This window comes from Mangifera indica, chromosome 14 (assembly GCF_011075055.1).
Source record: "Mangifera indica cultivar Alphonso chromosome 14, CATAS_Mindica_2.1, whole genome shotgun sequence".
NCBI classification, from domain to species: Eukaryota; Viridiplantae; Streptophyta; class Magnoliopsida; order Sapindales; family Anacardiaceae; genus Mangifera; species Mangifera indica.
In genome coordinates, this window is record NC_058150.1 from 7,764,677 (window position 1) to 7,789,299 (window position 24,623).

At 32.0% G+C, this 24,623-nt stretch overlaps 3 protein-coding genes across 3 annotated transcripts; 2 read left to right on the top strand and 1 right to left on the bottom strand.

The window, feature by feature from the left end:
- Positions 1-356: 356 nt before the first annotated feature.
- Positions 357-4,925, top strand: LOC123196988 (signal recognition particle 9 kDa protein). Its single transcript, XM_044611162.1, has 4 exons — positions 357-580; positions 761-829; positions 4,151-4,244; positions 4,598-4,925. The coding sequence occupies exons 1-4, from the start codon at positions 509-511 to the stop codon at positions 4,672-4,674; spliced, it is 312 nt and encodes a 103-aa protein (XP_044467097.1). The 5' UTR covers positions 357-508; the 3' UTR covers positions 4,675-4,925.
- Positions 4,926-12,558: 7,633 nt separating this feature from the next.
- LOC123196942 (probable WRKY transcription factor 21) lies at positions 12,559-15,254 on the top strand. The gene is made up of 3 exons (XM_044611097.1): positions 12,559-13,915; positions 14,017-14,142; positions 14,819-15,254. Exons 1-3 carry the CDS (start codon positions 13,134-13,136, stop codon positions 14,961-14,963), a joined length of 1,053 nt encoding a protein of 350 aa, XP_044467032.1. The 5' UTR covers positions 12,559-13,133; the 3' UTR covers positions 14,964-15,254.
- Positions 15,255-17,352: 2,098 nt separating this feature from the next.
- LOC123196975 (40S ribosomal protein S15-like) lies at positions 17,353-19,762 on the bottom strand. Its single transcript, XM_044611139.1, has 4 exons — positions 19,649-19,762; positions 19,421-19,560; positions 19,251-19,308; positions 17,353-17,801 (listed from the first exon to the last, which is right to left on the bottom strand). Exons 1-4 carry the CDS (start codon positions 19,649-19,651, stop codon positions 17,553-17,555), a joined length of 450 nt encoding a protein of 149 aa, XP_044467074.1. The 5' UTR covers positions 19,652-19,762; the 3' UTR covers positions 17,353-17,552.
- Positions 19,763-24,623: the final 4,861 nt, after the last annotated feature.

Genomic DNA, 24,623 nt, shown 5'->3' on the forward strand with positions numbered 1-24,623 from the left:
TTAATATTATATTTAATAAATATAAATAATTATTATATTAAGTTAAAGATAATAAAATAATATTAATAAATTATTTTACTTAAATATTTTTAAATATAATTATTTTTAAATATTTTTATATTATTTGTTATATTAGTTAAAAATAAATTTATTTTTTTAAATAATTAATAAATAATAATATAATTATACTAAAATCAAAATTATTTTAATAATAATGATGATATTCAAATAATTATTTATATTATCTATCTAGTTAATATTAACAATAGACGATTATCGTAATCTTTTATTATTAATAAACTATTTAAAAAAAAAAAAAAAAAAAGGTATATAATAAAAGATATATTTATAAGGGACCTCTAAATCCCTATACCCAAACGCCCTAAATGGCCACTAAAGTTGATTGACTGCAGATAATCGTAAAAAGGTAAGCCCTGGGACGAGTTCGTCGATCCAGTTGATTTTTGGCGACTCTCAAATACCTCGATCTGGTTCTCTTCGTACAACCATGGTTTACATAACTTCCTGGGACGAGTTCGTCGAACGATCTGTGCAGTTGTACAGAGCCGATCCCCAATCTGTATGATTCTAGATTTAATACTTTATTTTCTTTCAAATTGATAAACGCCGTAGTTTGCATTTTAAGATTTTGTTTTAATATCGGGAAAATAGGTTGAATTGATTGATAATTTTTGTTCTGCTTAATTAATAATGCTATTTTTTCTTTTCTGTGATGTTTTGGATGAAACCGTGGATGTAGACGAGGTACTGCATGAAGTATCGGCATTGCGATGGTAAATTGGTTCTCAAGGTCACTGATAACAAAGAGGCAAGAACTAGATTCACTTCGTCTTATTTGTTGAATTTAACGTCTATATTATATATTAACTTTGCCTATAGATTGTAGTACAATTTCTATGTTGGGTGATTTGGTCAAACGTCGAATTGACCTGTGAGCTAGTGAATTTAAGTCTGCTAAAGTTAGTGCTTATGAATGTGATTTTTTTTTTTTTCAGAATAATGTATCTATGGACTCTATCTTTTAATGCCTTCACATTTTGCAACTTGATGTAACTTTAATATGCTTTGCCTTGTTTGAGAAATACATTTGCTGGGATTAACTTCGTTAATGTTGACATGTTTCCCTGGGATCATAAGATGTGTACCTAGATCGCATTTGTGTAGACTTTTGCTGCATTGCTGAAAGACCAAAAAAGTAAGTGTTCTTTGGTGTGATTGTCTTAGTTTCACTGTACAAGAAATCTTAGTATATCCCTGTTTTATTTCAATCCTTGGTATGGGACTGGACTCCTAGTACAACAGAATTTTAATTGGTTGTGTTGGGTTTTCGGTCTTCATTTAGATAGAAAGAGATTTTAGATGAAGTTCTTAGGCCTGTTAACTTGATACGTACCCAGAAAATGTTGCCGGATGGGTGGTATCTGCTGTGGCACCTAGTCTTGTTTCTGCAAATTCTGGTGGTGAAATCAGGACAGCCTCCTTTCACCCAAGAAAACTCTTTCCAGTCGGCACCTCAAAAGTATGGCAACACAGTATAAGTCACCCTTTTCACTTTCTTTCCAGCAAGTTTCTTAACTCTGAAACAGCTATGAAAAATGAAAATCAGATGGAGAAGATAGTAGAGAAGAGATAAGAAATCATCAAGCAATGGAGTTCATAAACCGTATTGCATTCATCAACTTCAATTCATAAAACTGATACAAAACTGAGCATAATGAGCAGTATTTGATGGCTGTATTTTAGTAAGAAATTAACAAGAAAAGACAGTCAGCAGAACAGTAAAGAAAGACATAAAATCTGGCTATTGGAGGCCAGTGCTCCCAAATACAAAAACTTAACAATCATTTTTCTCTCTCAATAGTTGCTGCCCCCACACTCTCTAATCCTTCTCCTATATACAAATTTCCATAACTAACTCACACATTCCCTGCACTATTCGCTTGCTAGGTGTCATCCAACGGAGTTGCTACATTTGGCTCTCTCCCTTTTCTTCAGCTGGAATCCTCCTGCCCCTTGCATTTTTTTCCCTGCACATATAAACCTTTCTTATTAGGTTCCCATCAGACTCCTAGTATAACAGATTATAATTGGTTGTGTTGGGTTTTCAGTCTTTATTTAGATAGAAAAGATTTTAGATGAAGTTCTTAGGCCTGTTAACTTGCATATGCAATTTAGATTTGCAATCCCATTAGCCTGGGTGGGAAGACTTGAGTCCATTAGAATGTAGACTCCTAAAGTGTTTCATTGTCAATAATCAATCCCCATGCATGGTTGTGTTAATGTCTTTGAATCATGCCTTAATTTTGATAGACAATAGCAATTAAAAGTAATGGTTGTTCGAAGGGAAAGTCAGAATTGATGTGTTTGCAAATGTAAATTGAACCTTTTCATTTTCGTTAGTACTTTTTGGGTTTTAGTAAGTTACTGGAAGAGAAGTTGCAAAAGAGAATCTTCTCATATATCACCATTTATGATCTTTGTTAACTGGTGTAGGTGTATTTGTCCTAGAGAGTATGTTGTAGGAAAAAATTGAAAATCTTGAGTCTTGTATATACTTGTAAACATTTGAAAGATATAATGAAAACAATGAGAAGAAAAAGTTTTCTTATGTTGCCATGTATGATCTTTGTTAACTGGTGTAGGTGTATTTGTCCTAGGGAGTAGGTTGTTGGAACAAGGGTTAGTAGTCAAAAATTGAAAATCTTGAGTCTTGTATATACTTGTAAACATTTGAAAGATATAATGAAAACAATGGTGAGACTGTGAGCTTGCCCAAAATCCCTGTCAGGCCTCAGATCTTATTGGTGAGACTTTAAGCTTGTCAAAAATCCTCTCTTAGACCTCAGATTTGACTGAAAATCTGTCTCATTCTCAGATCTGACTGGAGAGACTGTGAGCTTGTTGGAAGTCTCTGTCAGACCTTGGATCTTGTTGACAATGTTCTGAACTTGCCAGAATTCCTCCCTAGACCTTGGATATTGCCAGCAAGACTATGAACTTGTTAGAAATCTTGCCAATCATCATCCTTTCCGGAGATATGAACTCTACAGATTTTTAAGCCACTGATCTTCATTAATATGCACCAATTTGTGAATTTTGGTGAATATGTCTAAGACTATGAAGGGTACTTTTGGAATGTGAATGCTCACATGGATAATTTGCCTCTTCTTATCAGTCTAGTCCGGTGAGACTAAAGAGCAGCAATTATATGGTCTGGTCCTGTTTATGCAAATTGTTTATTAATACTTGAGGATTGGAAGATTTCATTACTTGTGAAAGGAGGCAAAGACCAAACCCCACCGATCCCTCAACTCTACTGTGGGAGGAACTCCTTAGTTATATCGTGGCTTATTAATGCCATGGATCCATAAATGGTGAAGAGATATCTTCTCCTTGATAGTGCATGGAAGATATGGAATGTTGCAGCCAAAACTTACTCCAGGTTTGGGAAATCCATGAAACTAATCAAAGTGACATTTCTTTCGCAAAGTGGCAACTTTTAAGGAAAGCTCTGGGTTAGAAAATGGACAGTGTTCGACTTGCTTTTATATAAATAGTGGGTTGAGAATTTAAGTGAATGAAATGTCATAGAAGACTTTGTCTGTAAATTTCCTGTGATTTCCTTAATTTTTCAAAGGTTAAACGTAGGTTTCTATCATGATTAGCCTTTCTCTATGACTGTTATAGTTTACAAAGGAGTTTTGGTGGGGCTTCTCATTTTTTGTGGCTTGTCATTTGAAGATCTTGGAGGACCTTGCATTGATCTGAGGTGCTGCATTTCATCAGTTTTTTCACTTTTTTTACCCCCAATGGAGAATCTGAAATCTGGCTCTGTTAGTGTGGTGAGTTTTGCTATTTTAATTCTGAAGGCAGATGATGGGCAAGAAGTTATACTAACCTTAAGTACTAGCAAAATTTGCATTATTGTTAATGTCCTTATGAGTGAATGAGTGAGTAGTTGATAATTGAATGATTTTGTGTTGACGTTGCCGTTCATATTTTAATTTCCCCTTTACAATGTATTTGAGGTCTATTTAAGTAGAAATGATGACTTGTATTGCTGAGTATCCTTGTGTCACAATTTTAAGCTCTTATGTTTCTTAGTTTTTTTTTTTTTTTTTTTGGCCAGTGTTTCAAGTTTAAGACCGACCAAGCACAGGATGCTAAGAAAATGGAAAAACTGAACAATATATTCTTTGCTTTGATGGCCCGGGGACCAGATGGTATCATCTTTCTCTAAACCTTTCTCGTTCCTTCTTAAGTCTATATTGTCATGGAAATAGAATTGTGTATTGCTGGTTTCAAAACCAAAAAAACTGTTTGTATATTGGATTTTATTAAAGGATGGTCTTAAATGGTATCAAAATAAAATAGTATTCAAGCATATGCTAACAAAGTGAAACCCATGGAACAATCTTGTTTTGAAATTTCATGTATAAACTTGAAAATGCTCTAATATGGTTCAAAAAGGGCATGATATTTCAGTTGCCTCGTGTTTTGAGCATACATTAATTTCAGTTTTGGATACTGATTAGATCAAGTTGTTCTAATTAGTTTTTCTTCCTCTTTACTGTAGTGGATATCTCAGAAGTTACTGGCAAAGAACAGATGGAAGCTCAGCCAGGAAAGAAAGGAAGGGGAAGGAAACAGTGACTTGGTTAGCTTCTGGCCAAATAGGAATTGGAAAACTTAGATGTTTTTGGGTGATTTAATGAATTTTCGCAAAATCAAAACTAACAAATATTCCATGAATGATCTGAATATCAAGGAAATTTATGTGAATTTCAGTGGAATGTTGTTTCCTGTGTTCCATATTTCCATTTTAGGTTAAAATTTTGGCTATGTACTTATGGTGCATTTATTTTCATTATCATTTATAAAATTATCATAAGTTATGGGGTTCAGATGTGTGACAGCTACAAAGAATGTGATCCATGACAGAAATTTGTTCAGATCCAGAATTCCCGAAAGCATTGATTGAAGTACTTTAAAAAGGGAATATATTCTAGGTGATGGCAATTGATGAACCCCAGCACCAGTAATAATGTTGATTCTGTGGAAATTATTTTGGCAATTGCATAATTTGTGGTAGAAGAGGATAACATGTCAGCAGTTTTTCTGGAATCAATTTTTAAGCTCAACACTAGCTGGGTGGAAAATTATTCTTTTCTTTTTCTTGCTAGTTCCATTCCATGATTGAATGTCGTTTAACATGACATCTGAAAGTTTCTTGCCACTCTTATCGTTCATTTTTTGTTTGAAAAAAAAAAAAAGAAAGAATTATATTGTAAATTATTAATCTAATCAAAAGTGCAAAAAAAAAAAATCAATGTGAGCATCACGTTTTAGGCGCAATTAACATGAAAATGGGCTTAAGCATGAAAAAATTGTTTATGTATGAACGAATCCTCAGTCAGTTTTTATACTTGAGCATCAGTTAAACCTCATGTAAAATGTTTTCGATAGCAAATGAATTCCATTCTCTTGTATCAATTGGTTTTCGCATCTGATCATGTTTGAAATCATGTAACTGTTAAATGTGTATTCGTTTGTGTATTCAAAGTGGTATGTATAATATTATTTTTTTTAAGTCATGTCTTTTAAATAATAAGATCGGTGAAAGTTTGCAATGAAATAGATGAGAAAGTCTCAATTTGAATGAAAATTCAGCTAGCCGAATTGTCCCTTCAGAGGTCAAGTGTTTAGCCTTTAAATATCGCATAGGATTTAAACTCTTATTTTTATATTTGAATTTTTTTTTTTTGTCACTCAAACTACTTCTTATGTATACATTTATCCAATAACTACATGCTTACAAATCAATTTGAGTGGACAAAAGCACTTTCCACTAGAGAAATTTTGGATGAGAAACAAGAAAAGGACTTTGTGGATGGCATAAGTCTGCAAAATCAGAACAACAAAAAGCAATTCATCCAACAGATTAATTTTACCTTTTTTAATTCCTCTAAGCAAGCACAAGCAGGCAGTCTAGCTAGACCAAAAAAAGCCAATAGGATAGGGCAAAGCATGCATGGGCATGGGACCATTTTGAATATCTCCACTTGAAACAAAACAAGTACTGTGTTTAACTTTGATTTTTTGGTTTAAAATTTTTATCTCATTCTAAACAACAAATTTCAAATCCATACTCTTCAACACCCTCTTCATTTTCCCCCCTTTTTACTATTCTTTTCTCCACATTTTTCAGATAATTAAGACCCCTAAAATCAAGAACAAAATTCAGAATTTCAATCATATATGGTTCTGCTAAATTTCTCAGATCCCAATGCATTCTGTTTTACTTTTTCATGCTTTACTCCATAAAGTTAAAGTTTAAAGATCATTTGTCATAAAAAGGAAAAGCATATGAAATTCCCACTTCTTTCCTCTATGAATAATATTATTATTAATAATAATAATAGGTAAAATAAGAATATTAATAATAGTAAACTGAGAAAATATTCTCCTGAATTAAAGTTGGACAGCATGCTTGCTGGGTATAACGTAAGACAAAATGCTTTGTTTTCTTTCTTTTATCAACTCTTTTGTGTACTCACTATTGGTAGTAGGCCTACTCCCAATCACCTTTTTTCTTTTATTTCAAATTCCAGATTGTGGCTCTACAGCTCTTTAATTCCCTTAACCTAAGATTTCATTCACTATGAAATTTTTGTTCATGGACAGATTGCTTTCTTAAATATGGGTTTGAGTTAAAAATTAATCTTAAAATTCAATTTTCAAATTATACTTCTTAGATCTCCAATCTAAGTGTAATCAAGTTAATTTGTTGACTTTAGTCCTAAACTTGGCAAATTTATTTTTAAGTTTCAAGCAAACAAATTTCCTTTACACAAAAGTGTGTAAATTAAATCTCAAAGTTCTTTATTACCAACCAACTCTTTATTTGGAGTGATAAAAGAGAAGACTTCGTATATAAGAGATAATGAATTTATTTTTATATCATATAAGTATTCTTTTAAAGAAATCAATTTTCGTTACGCAATAAAAGAATAAAGAGTAAAAAAGTAAAAACCATTTGTTGAACAACTAACTTCTTATATAGATATATGGGTGCTTTATAGACTAACAACCTTGACTATATCGAATGTTCCGATTTGAGTCTTGCTTCAAGTTTAGTTGAAAATGGTGTGGATTGCCGAAGAACCAAAAAATTAAAACAATTTATCCATTATCAATAAAATTCAGTCTTGAACACCAAAAAAGAAACAAGAGCCATGAACACATAAGGATGCTGAGAAGGAGGAGGCATGACCTCATTATGGAGAAGAAGGATGCTGAGAAGGAGGCATGACCATGTTACCGAGAAGAAGGATGGACCTGTAACATTCAGTGACTTTGAAGATGATAGATACTTGGATTTCTAATGAAGGTGAATTGATAGCTACTGGTGGATGGCCACTAGTCAGGAAGGAGTGGTGCGATGTGACAACTCAAAGGTTTCTTGAGGTGGGGCAAGGGAAGGAAAAAAAAAGTGCGCAACAAGACCAAGCATCTTGGTTTCCTAGGCCAAAATAAAACCAAACTAAAATTGATCTAACTTGCAGATAAGAGTAATACAACAAAAAAAAAGTCCAAAACATTTGAAGAACAATGAAAAAATAATAGAATAATATTTATATTTAATATTTAAAATTAATTGAAAAGTATTTTCATAATTTTAATAAAAATAAAGAATTATTAATAATTGATATTATATGATTAATTAATAAAGGAAATTGTTCTAATGTAATAAATAAATAAATAAATAACAATTATTTATTACTATTAATTTATTAGATTATATGATAAAGAGAGAGTAAAGAAGCCATGTGGATAAGTACGTCTAAAAAGTCAACCGCAATGGGACCAGTGGGTCCATTGAATCACCGACCTAACAGTGTTCCCCCGGCGCAGGTTATCAAAGGGCGGACTTTAGCAGTCAAAGCAAAAACATGACATCGAGGCACGTGTCAGACTTTAGGGATGCTCGAATTGAAACGTGGAAGAATCATATTGGGAAATCATCTCAACGGCTATTGGGCTACGGGGTTTGTGTGGGTCCCATAACTGGCGGACATTTTGAGATGATAGGATAAATAAAGCAGCGGAGGCTCGGCTCGGCTCGGCTCGTATGGCTAAGTAAAACGGCACAGTATTTGTTTGTTTTTATTTGGTGCCTTAGCTTTTGGCTTGCCAATTTTTTTATTTTAGAAATTTAACACAAACGCTGAAACTTTTGGGGTTAATTGAACATTTCCAAAATGTTTCTTTTCTTTTATTTTTTATTGGGCCGAACGACTTATTCCCACCCAAGTTTTGATGGCCGCTAATTCCATCCAGGAGATTTAAAAAACCTAAATATCGGCCCATAAATTGTAAACCTTAATCAAAACCATTAATTATAAGAGGTAAAATTATCATTTTACTATTAAACTATTAAACTCTAATAATTAATATCATTTTCCCCTTATAATTTAGAAAATTAACAATTCTCCTTCACCCAAAATTTGAAATTTTTATTTTTTCCCTTGAAGTTTTTTCTTTATTCTCTTATGTAGGGCATCTGTTGTCGTCATCAACCGACCACCCTAGCATCTTCTTCTTCAGTCGTCGGCCTTTGTACAGGAGTTGATTGGTCTTCATCCGACGAACCTACTTTGGTGAGAAGGCCGATGACTAAAGAAAAAAATGTTAAGGTGGCCGATCAACAATGGTAGTTGATTCCCCTTGTCATAGAATGGGAAAAAAAAATTTAGGGGAAAAAATGAATTTTGTAAACTTTTGAATTAAAAAAATTGTTAGTTTTCTAAACTAAATAAGAAAAAATGATAAAAACTTTTAGATTTTAAGGTTTAGTAATAAAATAACGATTTTATCTCTTATCTTTGTTAAGGTTAACGACTCATAAATAAATATTTAAATTTTTGAAATTCTATGAATAAAACTTTAAAAACACATCAAAACTTAGGTAAGAAAAAGAGCTTTGACCTTTTTATTGTTATTCTTCAACTACTTTTGACTTCTATTCCCTTACTTCATGTGCTTCTTATTTATTAATTATTTTTATGTAATTTCTTCAAATATATTCTCAATTTCAAATTTGTTTTTTGAATTTATGATAAGTGTATTTCCACGTAAATTTCAATTACTATTTCTTTTTATTTTATGGAATATATGGTCATCTATTATTTTCTTTTTCAAAATTAAAAAAAAAAAAAAGATAAATCTATATATTTTCATATCTGGGTCAAACAAAATCAAACTTTTTTATTTTAAATTAATTTTTAACACAAAATTACCAAATACAATACAAGGTGTGGTCTAAATTTTCTTGAATGCACTTGCAATAAGTTTTAAGCTAGAAAGACTTTTAAGTTATAACCCTTTGGTCCAATAAAACCAAAAAGTTATACTATGATCCTTATTCAAGGAACCTTAATGTCATCATTTCAATTTTACAAAAATCATTATATACAAGGGTTAAATAATTATTTTACGATTTGATTAGAATTATATTCGAATTGAATCGAGTTAACTTAGTTTAAATACAACCCTAAATTTGATTATTAGTGATATTTTACATAATTTACACATGTTATTTCTAATTGGACATGACATGAATTGGCTTAAGTATTCATAGCCCAATATTAACGCATACGTAACTTGTGACTTAACTTTATTTGGTATGTTGGTCATGTTTTTAATTTATTTATTAATCGTGTTTTAAACAAATAATTAACTATATAATAAACATATATTCAATATACAAATGGTAAAATTATGCATAAATAGATTATACAACTATTTTAATAGGTTGTGTCCCCTAAACGACTTCATAGATTGGGACCTTTTTAGCTTGAATATAACACTAACATAATTAATATTAATCCTATCCTTATTTAAATAATGTTGTGTTTGTATTTATTAACGTGACACGATACTGTTTATAAAAAAATGGATTTAGATTAAATATTTTCAGTATTTTTAAAATTAGACTAGTGATTAAATTGATTATTTTATTAATTTATAGTTCAATCGATTCAATCGAAAATTGATCAATTCAACTTATTATCAATTTATAATGAATTTTTTAAATAATATCAAATTAAAGCTTAAAAATTTGCAAAAAAAAAAAAAAAATAATTATGATATCCAAATCGATAATAATTAGAACATATTTTTTCTAAGAAGTGATAATTATTTACTTGATTTTAATGAAACAATTAGATGAAAAAAGTCCACATGTTATGATACAAAAAAATAAATAAATAAATAATGAGATATTTTTTTTCTTCCTTTTCATTTTATTTTTGAACTTATTATTTTCTTACACACTTATAGAAATTTATCCAGTCTAATATAAAATAATTAAATTTTTTAAAAGTACCTTAAAAATTACTCAAACTTGGTTCTACCAATTTTAACCGAGTCAATAAGTAAATCACTTTTAATGTTAATCGAATCAGACATAGAGCTGATTCGATCTAATTTTCAAAATAGTAAATACTTTTATATAATTTTTAAGGGCAAAGGACTATTTCCCACCCAAGTTTTAGTTTAATTTCAAAATCATACCTATGATAGTTTAAAAACCCAAATACCCACCCATGACCTAACTTTTGTTGAAATTTTCTATTAGAAACAAGGATAAAATCATCATTTTATCATTAAACCATAAAATCTCAATTTTCCCTTTAGTTTAGAAAATTAATAATTTTCCCTCAGAATTAAACTTTGAAAAATTGCTTCCCCCTAAGGGTTTCAATTTTTTTGGCGGCTGAACAGAATCTAGTTGCCAAGGGAATCTAGCTGTCGTGCAAAGATGCATTGACAAAGGATTCGGTGACGAAGAAACATCCTTCACCGATGCTTCTGGATGATGATGCGTAGTCCAAAAGTGTCAACAAAAGATAGTTCTGGGCGATGACGATCCCAAAGCCACCAGATTCCCTTAAATCGTCAATCTCCGATCTCATTTGGAAATCAAGTGTCAATCTTCTATCCCAGAGGCTTCCACATGAAAAGACGCTCCTTCATCAATGCTTCTTCACCACGATGGGCGAATTCACTTGAGCTATCAGATAAATTGAAACCTTAGGGGGGAAAATGTCATTTTTTTCAAAGTTTTATTATAGTAGAAAATTATTAGTTTTTTAAACTAGAGAGAAAAAAAATAAATTTTTAAAATTTTAGGATTTAATGATAAAATGATAATTTTATTTTTGTTTATAATAAAAAAGTCTAATAAAAGTTAAATAATAAATAAATATTTAAATTTTTAAACTATTATAAATATAATTTTAAAATTAAACTAAAACTTAGATGAAAAAAACTCCGTTTCCCAGTATTTCATTTAGGTCAAGTCAATAAGAAGATTAATAAAAAATCCCAAATGTGAAAGCAAAAGGTTCAAATTAAGTAAGCTATGATTAACATCCCGAGCATAAAAAAATCAGCCAATAAAGAAATTCTCTTTTAAGAAATTAAGACTTCATAAATTTGAAAAACGGGGACCTGCCTTGAAAATTGGCTGAATGAAGACAACCATTGAATCGTGGAAGAGAAGTTGCAGAACGGTTACAGCTTGTTGGATGGAGAGAATTATTGATTTTTCCTAACGTATTAATTTGAATTTTTTATTTGCTCTTTTGGAAGATTTTGGCTCCAACTTAAATAACATGACTTTTTTTTTTTTTATAAATAATAAATAAATCATATTGATTTATGTTAAAATGGATCAAATTGATATAACCCAATTCTTAAATGAATAATTTTACATTGTATTATATCAATCTTTCCATTATTTGGTTTGTGTTAAGTAGGTTGTTTTAGAAATGATTGAAGTTAAGTTGAGTTCGGATTAAGTGACTTTATCGGGAATAATTTAACATGTTATACATTAAATTATATAAATATTATGAATATAAATTCAACATACTTCATTTTTAGTCTGGGACAAAACCCATTTAAATATGACACGAAACATTGACATGAGTAATTTTTATGACCTCATTTATCTATGTATTGTATTCTTTTTAAGAGACATTTATTTTTGTTTCTTTTCTGTGGCAAAAAAGAAAAAGAAAGAATCCCTTGTTTATTTTTTATATTAATTATTATGGGATGATGGTTTTTGAATATTTAAATAACATTCAAATTGTCGTTCCATAATCTCTAACAATAATAGATCGAGTCAACTTGTTATACATAAATCTAAACCCAATAGACTTTTAGCTTGAAAAAACATAATAACAACACAACAGAAAACGTGAATTGCTAGTCTAATTTTTGGGTACTAGAATGTTACTTTCTAAACCTAATAGACCAAAAGAAATATTCGTTTAAGAGTGGGAATGAAAAAAGACTGAAACTAGTAGTATTTTTTTTTGTTTTGAAAGAATAAATAAATAAACAAAAAGAAGAATAACCGAGGTCTTTGGTGTAGGACCCACATTCAAATCTGTGACAGAGACGTCAGTTTCATTTCTCTCTCTCTGTTCTTCTCTGCTACAAATAAATAAAAAATAATGTCTTTTGTTTCTTTAACTTGGTCTTCTTTTTTCTCTCGTTTGTGTAGAAATTTTAGTTTATGCTTTTATTTTTATCATTAAGATTACTTTAAAGAAATGAGTGTTTTGTATTCTTATGGAGGTGTGAATTCTCAAGCGTACTAAAGTCTTCTCTTTCACACCTTCCTATCTTTAACCCATGGGTCGGGAAGAATCTAGGGTTTGAAACCACCAAGTCCAACAAAGGTCTGTGTTTTTTGGTCATGCTTTCTTTTATTTCTTTCTTTAAATAGTTTTCTGTGCTGCAATTCTTGTCTTTAGTTCTTTTAATTTCAACTGGTTTTTGTAAACCCACTTGAATCCGATCTTCTGGGTTTTTTTTTTTCTTTTTTATTTGCAAAGTGTTTGGGAAGTTGAATTCTTAAAATTTCTGTTCAAAACCTTGTTGGGTGTCTTCGGTTTACCTACAAGTGGCATATTGACTATATGGGTTTTTCATTTTTTGTGCTAAAGATCTGTTTTTGGAGTAAAAGTTGAGATCTTTAGCCTATATATGCTGTGTTTTGTTTTGGGGAATTAGGGTATAGTTTTTTTGGGGATAAAATGGAAGAGGTTGAAGAAGCTAACAAGGTAGCTGTTGAGAGCTGCCACAAAGTTCTAAGTCTATTGTCTCAGCCCCAGAATCAAGTTCAGTATAGGAATTTAATGGTAGAAACTAGAGAAGCTGTTTTTAGGTTTAAAAGAGTTGTTTCACTACTCAATACTGGTTTGGGTCATGCTAGAGTAAGAAAGCTCAAGAAATTGCCAACCCCACTTAACCAATCCATCCTTTTAGATAATCCTCTCAATAGAACAAAAGATATTCCACCAAAGAATATGAAGTTTCTCCAATCTAGTTTCCATGAAAACCAAGTTCAAGAAATGGAGGCACTTGCTAAAAGTTCATTAACTCTGGGGAATCCATCTCTAGAACTGCTGTCAAATGGGAAAAACCCCCTTCAACTTGCCCAACAAACATCTTCATCACACTACCATTTCATTCAGCAGCAACAACAACAGCAGCAGCTGCAACAAAGGTTACATCTTCAGCAGCAGCAATTGAAACTTCAAGCTGAAATGATGTTTAGAAAGAGTAACAGTGGAGTGAACCTGAATTTTGATAGCTCTAGCTGCACACCCACCATGTCATCCACTAGGTCTTTTATTTCTTCCTTGAGTATGGAAGGCAGTGTGGCTAATTTGGATGGGAGTGCCTTCCATTTGATTGGTGCACCTCGTTCTTCAGATCAGAGTTCGCAACAACACAAGAGGAAGTGTTCTGGAAGGGGGGAAGATGGGAGTGTGAAATGTGGGAGCAGTGGCAGGTGCCACTGCTCAAAGAAGAGGTTTACTGCTTTCTTGTTAATAATATTTTCACAGTTTCAATTTAATGTTTGTGTTTGATCTGTTTTCTTACATTATAACTGATTGGTTACTATTTTGATAGGAAGCATAGAGTGAAGAGGTCCATCAAGGTGCCTGCTATCAGCAACAAGCTTGCTGATATCCCTCCCGATGATTATTCTTGGAGGAAGTATGGACAAAAGCCAATCAAGGGCTCTCCCCACCCTAGGTATATTCAATTTCTCATTTTTGAGTTATGGTGATATTGCTAGTGCTGCCCAGAAAGGCTGCTTCTGTTTTTTTTTTCCCCCATTCTGCTGTATGCTTCTGTGAATTTTCCATCGGAATTTGCTGTCTACTTACTGTTATATGGTAGGACCTGTATGTAGCAACTTCTAATATAAAAATTTAATATGGTAAAGTGTTAGTTGATTCAGAAAATAATAGTGCTATTCTAGGGAAAGTGATGAAGATCCATTACTCAAGAAAAGTTCTTTTTTTCTCTCTTTCCATTAATGCACACTCAATGTGTGGGAAGACTTTCCCTGGTTAGTAACTTTGGCTGAATTGTTTGTGCCCTTGTAAGCGGTTATGCTATTACTTTTGTGCCAGTTGTTACCGTTGGATTATAAGTAGGTGTAATGTTGAGTGGTTGCTTTTTGAATAGTTTTAGGTGGTAGCTTTATTTTTACTGAATTGACTATTTCCTTGCTATGGATATTCAAACAAAACTGTTGGATCAAATGGGGAAGTTTAGTTTTCACAGCAGAGTTTGGTTATTTGTAAGAATGTAGGTGCAATTCAAGTGTATTTTGGTAAACTCTTTTTGTAAGGAAGCATCATTTTCAAGTTTAATTATATTGAAACATAATTAGAATTTGAAGTCCTTTGTTTAATTTGTCCAGGGGATACTATAAATGTAGCAGTATGAGAGGCTGTCCTGCAAGGAAACATGTGGAGAGGTGCTTGGAAGATCCGTCCATGCTTATGGTTACCTATGAAGGCGAACATAACCACCCAAGGCTACTATCACAATCGGCAAACACATAAACATCAGGGAAAGTTACATTGGATCACTTCAAGTCATTGGTGTTCAATTTATCAAACTTTTTTATGTTTGGCTTGAATTGCTCCTGTACATATATTTGCAATGGTTCAACTACAAGCATGGGACATACTTGAGCGGTTTTTTCTTGGCTTGGAGAGTTGTCTTTCCAAGCCTTTTTATCGCAATGTTGCTGCAGGCTTCAAATCCGTGTGCTGAACCAAAGAAAATGTGGATTGGGGTTTCAAAGTGTAAGAACTTTTTCATCTTTAAAAGGCAATTAGTGCTTTAAACAAGTTAAGAATTATGTTGAAATGCATGGAATTATTTGAATGTGGTATTGACAACTAAAGGAAACACCAGCTTTTATTCTCCTTTATCTCGGAAAATCTCAGCCCTTGGATTCCAGGCTGAACCCAGTATACAGGAGGGGCAATTATATCATCTGTGGGGTCACAAAGTCACACACACCTTGCTAGAAAGGTAAGGCAGTGTGTTTTATGTGGAGAAATAGTAGTTGATAAATTAGGTGGTTTTAACATGTAACTGGGGAAGCACAAGTTTGTTAGAAATTCAACATAATTGAAATTTCTTAATGAAAAAGTTATTGATGAAGCTGTCACAGCAATGTAATTGGGTTTGAAGTCAAATTAAAATTAGACTTTGATGTTTCTTTTCTTTGACTTTTGACGTATAGTTTAATTATTAGTCCATTTTGGCAAACCAAATCAAAGCAAAATAAATTTCGTATAAAAAAACTTAATAATAACTCAATATTTTTTTGTGTTATATCGTGTCGTATTAGATTAACAAGTCGTACTGAAACTCTAGTTTCTTTGCAACAAGGCATGTGGATTCAAAGGCCGACAACTGATCAATAATGCATTGTCAAGTTGTGACATTCTGTTCTGTTATGGGTGTATCCAATTCTTACGGGTCCAATCTCAAATATCCCAATTTGCCAAGAATTTAATTTACAAATAATGTTTCGCATATAAACTTGATTTTCTTTTTCCAATTATTTTGAAGATATTGATTTAAATTAAAAGCCATTCCCTTGCATGTCAAAGATAATAAATTATTAAGATGGTGCAACAAAATTTATATTCAACAGTGTGTCAATCGCTGAAGTTTATGGGCAAAGACAAATGATTAAGTCAAAAACGTGTGATGATGGTTACAATAGGGTAATTATGATTTCATTAATTAATAAATAAGTATAAGATTAAGTAATTTGTGTTAGTTGTGGGAAAGTAAAGTAAGCTTTCTTAATCTTTTGGGTTACCAAGATTGCTTCCCAGACATTAAATGAATCACTTACCTCAGATGGGTTCCCAAATCTAAACATTTTTCAATATTATTAATTACTTTGCTTCTCATCTAAAATTAGGAGGAAAAGCTTTGGTATGATGAATGAATTTATACATGTTCAATAAGTCAAACAAAGTTGGTGCATATGATTAGAAGAATCATTATATTAATATTATTGTACGTGTGATATCTAATACTTAATGGGATCAGTTGGTACATATTGTTTAGTCTTCAATAAAAATGAATGCATGTATGTATAATAAGTTAAGCCACGTCAATGTGTGCTGGACCTGGGCAGAAAGCCCAGACCCTAGGGCTGGGTCCAACGGAAAAATAAATAGAAATTTTGGAAATACTAATTTACCCTTTATCAGTCAATTTAAATATATATATTTTATTCTAACAATCGAGTGACCGTTGGCCGGTTGGTGGCTTGGTGGGTATTTACATCGTAAGAAAAATTAGCATTGGATTTTAATTTCTTGTCTCCAACTAATTATGCCGATACTGCTTCAAAATTTGTGAACAGTTTTGATTAATATTTAGCGAATTCGGGTTGCTTTTAGATTCAACTGCTTTGTTTTCCTTCTCTTTTAGGCAAGAATAAGGATCCTATCAACAACCCATCTTTGACATTTATCTTAAAATTTACTTGTGAAATAAATCTCCGCACAGTGTTTTTTGATATAATTACTTGGGATTTCTAAAATCCATAAGAAAATAAGTCCAAATGATTATTCAAGATAAATTCAATTATTAATGACATTATTATTTGGCTATCTGCAATTGTAATTCTTTTGACAGTTTGGTCTACTGGCTTTGTTGATTACATTAGTTTCACTTTTTCCAATTGCATAAAGTTTCAATAACCTGAACCCTTATTTGTTGCTTCCAAGCAATAGTTTACTTGAAGCAAGCAAAAGTTAGCACTTCGACCCAATACATTTTTGTGTACAAAAGTGTAAATGATTTTTCTGTGCAATGGACACTTGAATTTAACGTGATAAAACAGTTCTTCAACGTGCACAATACAATTTTTAAACACTTAATGCACACATTCTATCTAAAAGTTTACACGAGTACTAAACAGTCAGAAAAATCATGAACCATTATCTCAGATAAATTATTAAATTTTTTTTTTTTAATTTATCAATAAGGAATAATGGCAAATTAAAAGAATAGCGACTAGTTCTAAGCAAAATGTAAAACCAACAAAATCCCATTTATGAATACTCTGTTAAAAGTAGATGAAGAGCTCAAAAAGAAAATTCCAAAATCTAACTTCACTTGAGGGGAATGAACCTAGAAGAGTGGGTAGCACCAATACCTGGCCTTCCATGCCTGACTGGCTTGTAGGAGATTGAGAACTCAGCAAGGTAATGGCCAATCATTTCTGGTTTAATCTCAACCTGATTAAAGGTTTTGCCGTTGTAAACACCAACAATACTTCCAATCATTTCAGGTACTATGATCATGTTGCGAAGGTGAGTCCTCACTGGCTCAGGCTTCTCACCAGGTGGTGCCTCCCGTTTCTATTTCACATCATACAAATAACACATGCTTAAAACCATTAATTTGCCTTCATCTTGGAAATTAAAAATTATATTTATATTTCGAGAGTAAATTAAATAAAGCAAACATAAAAAAAGAAGGCTATTGATGCTTGAGTCAACTAGATTTGCTGATTCTTTGAGCAACACCTCTAGGCTGCACACCCACCAAACAAATTAAATAAACCTTAACATATTAAGCATCTATCCATGATTCAATATTCTTGAGGTCAATTTGCCCTATCTAACACTGCTTTATAATCAACCTCAGTTTTGGGAACAATTGATATAGATTGCGTCCAAACATATTATTAACATCATCAATCTCTTTAAAACAGAAGAACAAGGAAATAACTCATAAACATACAAGAAATCTACAGGATGCTTACAAAAATATAATAAAATATCAATATACACTCACTCCTGTGCAGGGACAAGCAGCAAACCGCATTTTTTTAACTAAGCCAGGGAAAAAGCTACCCATGGTTGTTACTACTGTTTGAATTTTGCAACTCAAATGAATTAACTACTTACAACAAAAATTGATGGTGGAGACCTAATGGAAACCACTAGAGCTATACTTACAAATTTGGGATTGAAAATTGGAAATTGAAATTCAAGAAAGAAGATTTGGCGACACATGTTTGTATGATTTCGAAAAGCCACAGATTACTTTTGTAGAAGAAATAGACCTGGTGCCAGTACATGAACCAAATACATATCTACACCAATAATTACTGCATAGTAATTAAGATAGCATTATCAAGTTAATCAAAACTTACAAAATAAAGATTGAAATCTTCGACATTCAAAATGTGATTGTACTCTTATAAAGTAAAATGGTTTAAATGAATATGCGTCATAAAACTAGACTGTAGATTTGGAAAAAAAAAAAAAATTTGATAAACCACAAATCACAGAAAAGGACTCTAGAAAAGCTTCTAAATGAATGGTGTATATTAAGTTTATTGTTCATTACAGCAACTTGACAATTGAATATGAAAGAAATAATAATAAATTTATGCATCATGATAGCAACAAGATGAATGAGATGAGAAAAGAGAAGAACGGTTGCACCTGAGAGAAAATGTCACATTATTGACTAATTTCTTTAATAATATAATTTAAAATGTGTCACAAGACAAATAACATAGCAGCGTCAATGTTAATCGCTGTTTTATTTGGGATGTAAACTTTTCAAGTCTAAGAAACCCACACATCCAGCACATTTAGCAATTACATAAATGCGTAGTGGAGACACAGATAGTGGATAGAGGAAAAAAAAAAAAGAAATAATCATTAAAATTTTTTAAATATGATTAAACTGCAATCAATCCTAGAATTCGTGATAAAAAATTCTATCAAACATAATATTTGATTTCAACAATTCTCATTGACAAAACAAAGCATAATAGTACAACTAAAACTTACCGCCTTGCGGAATTTCTTGATCAAAGCCATAGGCTTTCTCTTCAAGCCTCTCCGAAACCTAAAACCAACAGAATCACCACATCAACATTTTTGCATTCTCTTCTGTCACATTGATTGCACGATAGAAACAACTAATTAAGAAAAATTAAATATGCGAAATCGATAGTAACCTTCTGGGAGCACGCGCATTGAACAGCTTTACGAGCTCATCAGTGGACATGTCCAAAAGAGCGTCCAAATCAACCCCTCTGAAGCTGAACTTCTTGAACGTTCTCTTTTTTGGTTGACCAGAAGCTGTTTCCACATCTGCCTATGTCAACAATAAACATTATTAACACGAAGAAAAAAAAACCAAAAAATGACATGAAATATGAAAATTCAGACTCGGTTTAGATTACCATGGCTGCAGATATGAAGTGGAATTGGTTTGGCAGAGTGTTCAGGATTTGAAGATTGGAAGTGGCAAATTTATAGGATAAAGATTTACGATTACGATTCTTATGAATTTAAATTTTCGTTTTCAGTTTTAAAGCAACCGGCAAATAACCTAATCAAAATAAATTTTAGATACACAAATCTGTATTAGTTTTTTTGTCCTTTTATAATATTAGTAACAATTTTTAAATGTTACAAAAATTAATAGATTGTTGATGTCAATTCTATTCACCAATTGATGTATAGAATTTTGAGTTTTACGTTAAATATATTATATTATGATAATAGTAATTAAAATTTTAAAAAACTTGGTTAAATTTAATATAAACGTGTGAAAATATTTTAAAAGAAATCAATTAAGTTAGGTGAGAGAAATAAATATAGTATCGGAGTTTTTACATAGTTTGGTCTTATTATCATAATACTTATGTTGATGGGGTTTTCATTAGTTTGAATGTAGGTCAAGAATAATACAATAAGTTTATGTTGCATCTCCTTTCACTATAACCTTGCTCCCCTCCCATGCATATAAGATTTTTCGAGGAAAAAGTATATTTGAACCACTTTTAACTTAATGTTTCGACTTATGACTTGAATTTAAATGAATTGAATTATATTTACATCAATAACATTTTTATTTATGTGAAAATTAACATTTTATAGAATGATAATTATGAAAATGTCATGTTGTGAAATCTGGGTAAGTCCTTCTGTTTAATTGCAAGAAAACCTTCATTTAAAAAACCGCAAATTTTATATCGTTTAATCACTGGTCATTTGGCATAATATTTGATTCCCAAATTAATTGTGGGCTTCACACTAAAAAGTGAACTAATTGTTGTCTATTGTGTCTGACAATACTTTAAGAGATGATTTTGAAGTGTTTAGTTTGATCGCATAATATTTACCCCCAGTTTTTGTAGTGCAAGAAAGGCTTGAAGAACTTTAGGTATTTTAAACTTACTAAAAAAAAAAACTTTAAGAATTTCAAGAATATTCTATCACGTAGAGATCTTATTATATCCTTTTAGATAATACAAGTTGACACTATTAGGATACTGTACATTTCGAGTAGTGTATTGATTTTATTGTTTCACTTTTCTTATAGAATACAATTGGACATGCATTGTTTGCATCACAGGATGGTTAGCATGTGTTCAAGAGCTATTTGAACAGTTATGATAGAAACTCTTTGATTATAAGAGAAAAAGTTTGAGGTACACAATTTTCTATTAGGTTTTTCCATGAATATTTTGGAAATTGTTCGTAATTGATTTCCTTTGAGTTTGAGGGAGAAGGGAAGTTTGGAGTTTGAAACATCTATAGAAGAAGAAGCTGTACAAATTGGCATGATAATTTCTCATGTTTTATGATAGGTAGGTCATGTCTATCTAGTGTTGCATTTGTTACTATTATGCACCTCTTATGGTGTGGTGGTGGTGTCGTTCACCTATTTGCATTTGTTACAAATAGGTAGCACTCCCACTACTCTACGCACATTGTAAGTTTTGATTGCAACTTTGATTTTGGTCACTTCCCTAAAAAAATTGACCTTTCCCAAGTTGTATTGGACCTTAATCTAACCCTGGGTAATGCACCGCTCTAAAGCCTTGCATCCTATAGGTAGCCTTAACCAATTAGTGCACATAATCTACATAACCCGTGTTGTGTCGTTTCATTAGTTTTATCTAACTTGGTACACTCTCACAGCTAGCCCATGTATGTCCAACACACTCTTATGCTTTCAATACTCCCAGGCACTCACACAACAACATTTCCCACACACTCTCATGTAGGTTCGGTCCAACACACTTAGGCAATACTTGTCTTATGCACACACTCACACAACACCATCTACCAGCCACTCTCATGCAATATTTTACCTATATATGCTCACAACACTAAACGCCGCATGCTATCCTATGGATTGTTCATTAAGACATACTCACACAATAGTTATTGCCTTTGACATAGACACAATTGTACACCTTTGCCTTTTTGTGCTAACAAATGGGTAGGGTTGGATTCGAGCAGAGCCAAACTCGAGTTCGACTCGTTTTTCGTTATTAAAATGACGTCGTTTTAATACATATTGATAAAAAATGACGTCATTTTGTATCAAAAATTTTAATTAGAAAATCTGATGAATAGCTCGACCTCGACTGAGGCTGGCTTGTTTCGGGCTTGACAGAGTCGAGCTCGAGCTGGCTCAGCTCGACTTCAGCCCTACAAATGGGCCTTCATTCATGCTTTTGTGTCTTCCATATGTGCTACCACTTTGTGCCATTCTCTTGAGACTTATTTCTACCTTGTATCATTTCTGCCTAACACCTACTAGTATGTCAGTTTGTGATTCATGTGTCATCCTTGGAGACTTACATAGTGCTCTTTCAATGCCTATCATTAGTGCTATCATTTGTGACTATTTCTTTAGACACTTGTCCTTCTCAATTGTGCCTTATGTTTCTATGCTTTTCCCATTCTATTATGCCCAACATTTGACATCCACACATGCCACATATATATACACATTGTAAGGAATTTGCGGTCTTTAGGTAGCATAATAGGAATTAAAAATTTTAATAATAAATAATCATATTGCAAAAACCTTTTTTGGATCGACTTTTTTGGTTTTCTCCGTGAGAAGTAATGCATATGAAGTACGCCTTACTTTATATGCACATATCCAAGGGCCCACTCTGTGTGGGTTTTATTTCTTTATTATTTTCTTTTCTTTTAGTTTATTTTAAATTCATGACCCATGTGAAATTATGAATTGAGGTTAAATTTATCCAATTAGATAAATCCAATCCAACCATATGTTTTTTTTTATGTATAATCTTAACCACAAAATTATTTAACTTTAACCTCTAAGTACTATAAAATATATTTTCAATTTTAGAAACTTTTTTAAGACTTCTCAATCTGGAATTTAGATCAAATCTGACTCAAAAAATCTTATACCTTCAGAGTTTGATTAACTTTTTTTTATGTGTGACCCATAAACTCTCCACTAAGTCAATAGTGATTAGTGTCAGGCTTCTAACTTGACATTCATTTAGACACAGACCAAGATTGACCTCTAGCAAGGTATCATGGCCACTTGATTAGTAGAGTGTAAACATATGACTTTTTAAGCTATCACTAATACGTTACTCGTACAATTTGATCATTTTATCATACAATATCTTTTTGAAGTTGAGGTATAAATGAAGTGTCTCCTTCAGGGATCCTTAAGTTACATAGACTGACTTCTATTAATAATAAAAAAATATCAGATTAAACATTGACTCAATCCTATTATGGTCATAGGTTTAATTGGTCATTGCCATTTGTTAAATGGGCCCTAACTGATATATCAGCTCTTATACTCGAGAGTAACAAATCCTTTGTTTATCCACTATAATTTTTGTACAGATCTTGATATGATCAATCACCATCTTTTTGACAATCTTCTGATTGGACTACATTACGTTAGTGTCAAACCATATTGATTCTTATATAAAACAATTTAGTGACCTCAAGTTTAGGGATCACATATACTTATGTTCACTAAGATGATATATTTCATAGACACTTGAACAACTATCCATACATAATCCTCTTGGTGGGTCAGTTTGGTGAACATATCTACAACGTGCTTTCATGCGTTGCACCAATTTATCAATAAACAATTTTGACATGTGAAAACTATCGTCATCTTTCAATGAGGTCATGTAACATTATGATAACTCTATCATTATTAACCATACCCTTAGTCATGGTAATATCATAATTATGAACGTTTTAAGAACAACCATCTATTGTGCACATAAGGTTCTTATGATTAGGTGTTAGTACTGATCTTCTTGTCACGGTTTAACCATTATGAGGATATTTGTCTAAACATTTATTAATATGTTTTATGGATAAAAAATGTCTCAGAAAATTACAAATATGGCCTTCGTTAACGAACTTGTATCGTCATGGGTATTGGCTCTAGTGCACTAACCCCAACACACATAACACCTAATTGTTTTGGACAATTTACTTTTGAGTTTAAATCATGTAGTTGACATCCCTAACTACTTAGGACAACCCTTGTTTGGATAACTATCTCATCCTAAGATAATGTAAACTATTCTTAGTCATTATGCAACTCCTTGCATAAATTTTTATTAACACTTTCTTATCACTTGTCCAACTATCTAACAACAAATACTCAGGTGTCCAATAGTGTCTAATAGACTACCCAGAAACTCTTTAACTTGTCTACAGGCACCACACCTCGATAACATTTGCATGATGACCCTTGCTTATTTCTTTCATTCTAATAAATTGATTACTTGCATACCTTGCCATTTTTAAAACTCATTTCTTGAATATCACATGCTGCTATACATTTATGCCAAGTCCCTTACTATGCACCCATCCTGTGCACTTAATTTTAAGCACTTGCACTTGTGTTGTTTGACGCCTCTATGTTAATACACTAACATTATCTCCATTGGCCTACTCAAATACTAGACTCATCCATTAACATCATAATAATTTCCTCTCGACACTTGGCTTATTGGCAAATTAGTAATGTCAAGATCTCACACATTATCCAAGCATACCTTAACATACTGCTCTAAGGCTTGTGATAGAGTCTAGTGCACCAACTCACTGTACCATGCCACCTCTAGATTTTGGGGATATGACAACTTTCTTTATAGATGTGTGTCATCATTCCTCTGTAAATTTTCATAGTTTTGAGGTAGACTTTTAAGTTAATTTCCACCTCAGTTTCTTGTTTAACTTTTTCTTAATGGGTAACACAATATAATTTATTTCCCCATTATCTTTCTCAAGTAGATTGAGGGTGAAAATTCATTTGAGATAACTTTGTGGTATCTTCTTGAAAATTCAATATTTCTTTAAACCTATGTCTTCCCTGCAAGGGTAACCTAATAGTAA

Excerpts from the sequence above, each read along its gene's own strand:
- LOC123196975 (XM_044611139.1), bottom strand. Across the intron at positions 19,309-19,420 it reads AATGCGCGTGCTCCCAGAAG|GTTTCGGAGAGGCTTGAAGA; the intron begins GTTACTATCGAT and ends TGTTGGTTTTAG. Across the intron at positions 17,802-19,250 it reads TCAAGAAATTCCGCAAGGCG|AAACGGGAGGCACCACCTGG; the intron begins GTAAGTTTTAGT and ends GATGTGAAATAG.
- LOC123196988 (XM_044611162.1), top strand. The coding sequence starts at position 509 with ATGGTTTACATAACTTCCTGGGACGAGTTCGTCGAACGATCTGTGCAG. Across the intron at positions 830-4,150 it reads AGGTCACTGATAACAAAGAG|TGTTTCAAGTTTAAGACCGA; the intron begins GCAAGAACTAGA and ends TTTTTTGGCCAG. Across the intron at positions 4,245-4,597 it reads GATGGCCCGGGGACCAGATG|TGGATATCTCAGAAGTTACT; the intron begins GTATCATCTTTC and ends TCTTTACTGTAG.
- LOC123196942 (XM_044611097.1), top strand. The coding sequence starts at position 13,134 with ATGGAAGAGGTTGAAGAAGCTAACAAGGTAGCTGTTGAGAGCTGCCAC. Across the intron at positions 13,916-14,016 it reads TGCCACTGCTCAAAGAAGAG|GAAGCATAGAGTGAAGAGGT; the intron begins GTTTACTGCTTT and ends CTATTTTGATAG. Across the intron at positions 14,143-14,818 it reads AAGGGCTCTCCCCACCCTAG|GGGATACTATAAATGTAGCA; the intron begins GTATATTCAATT and ends TAATTTGTCCAG.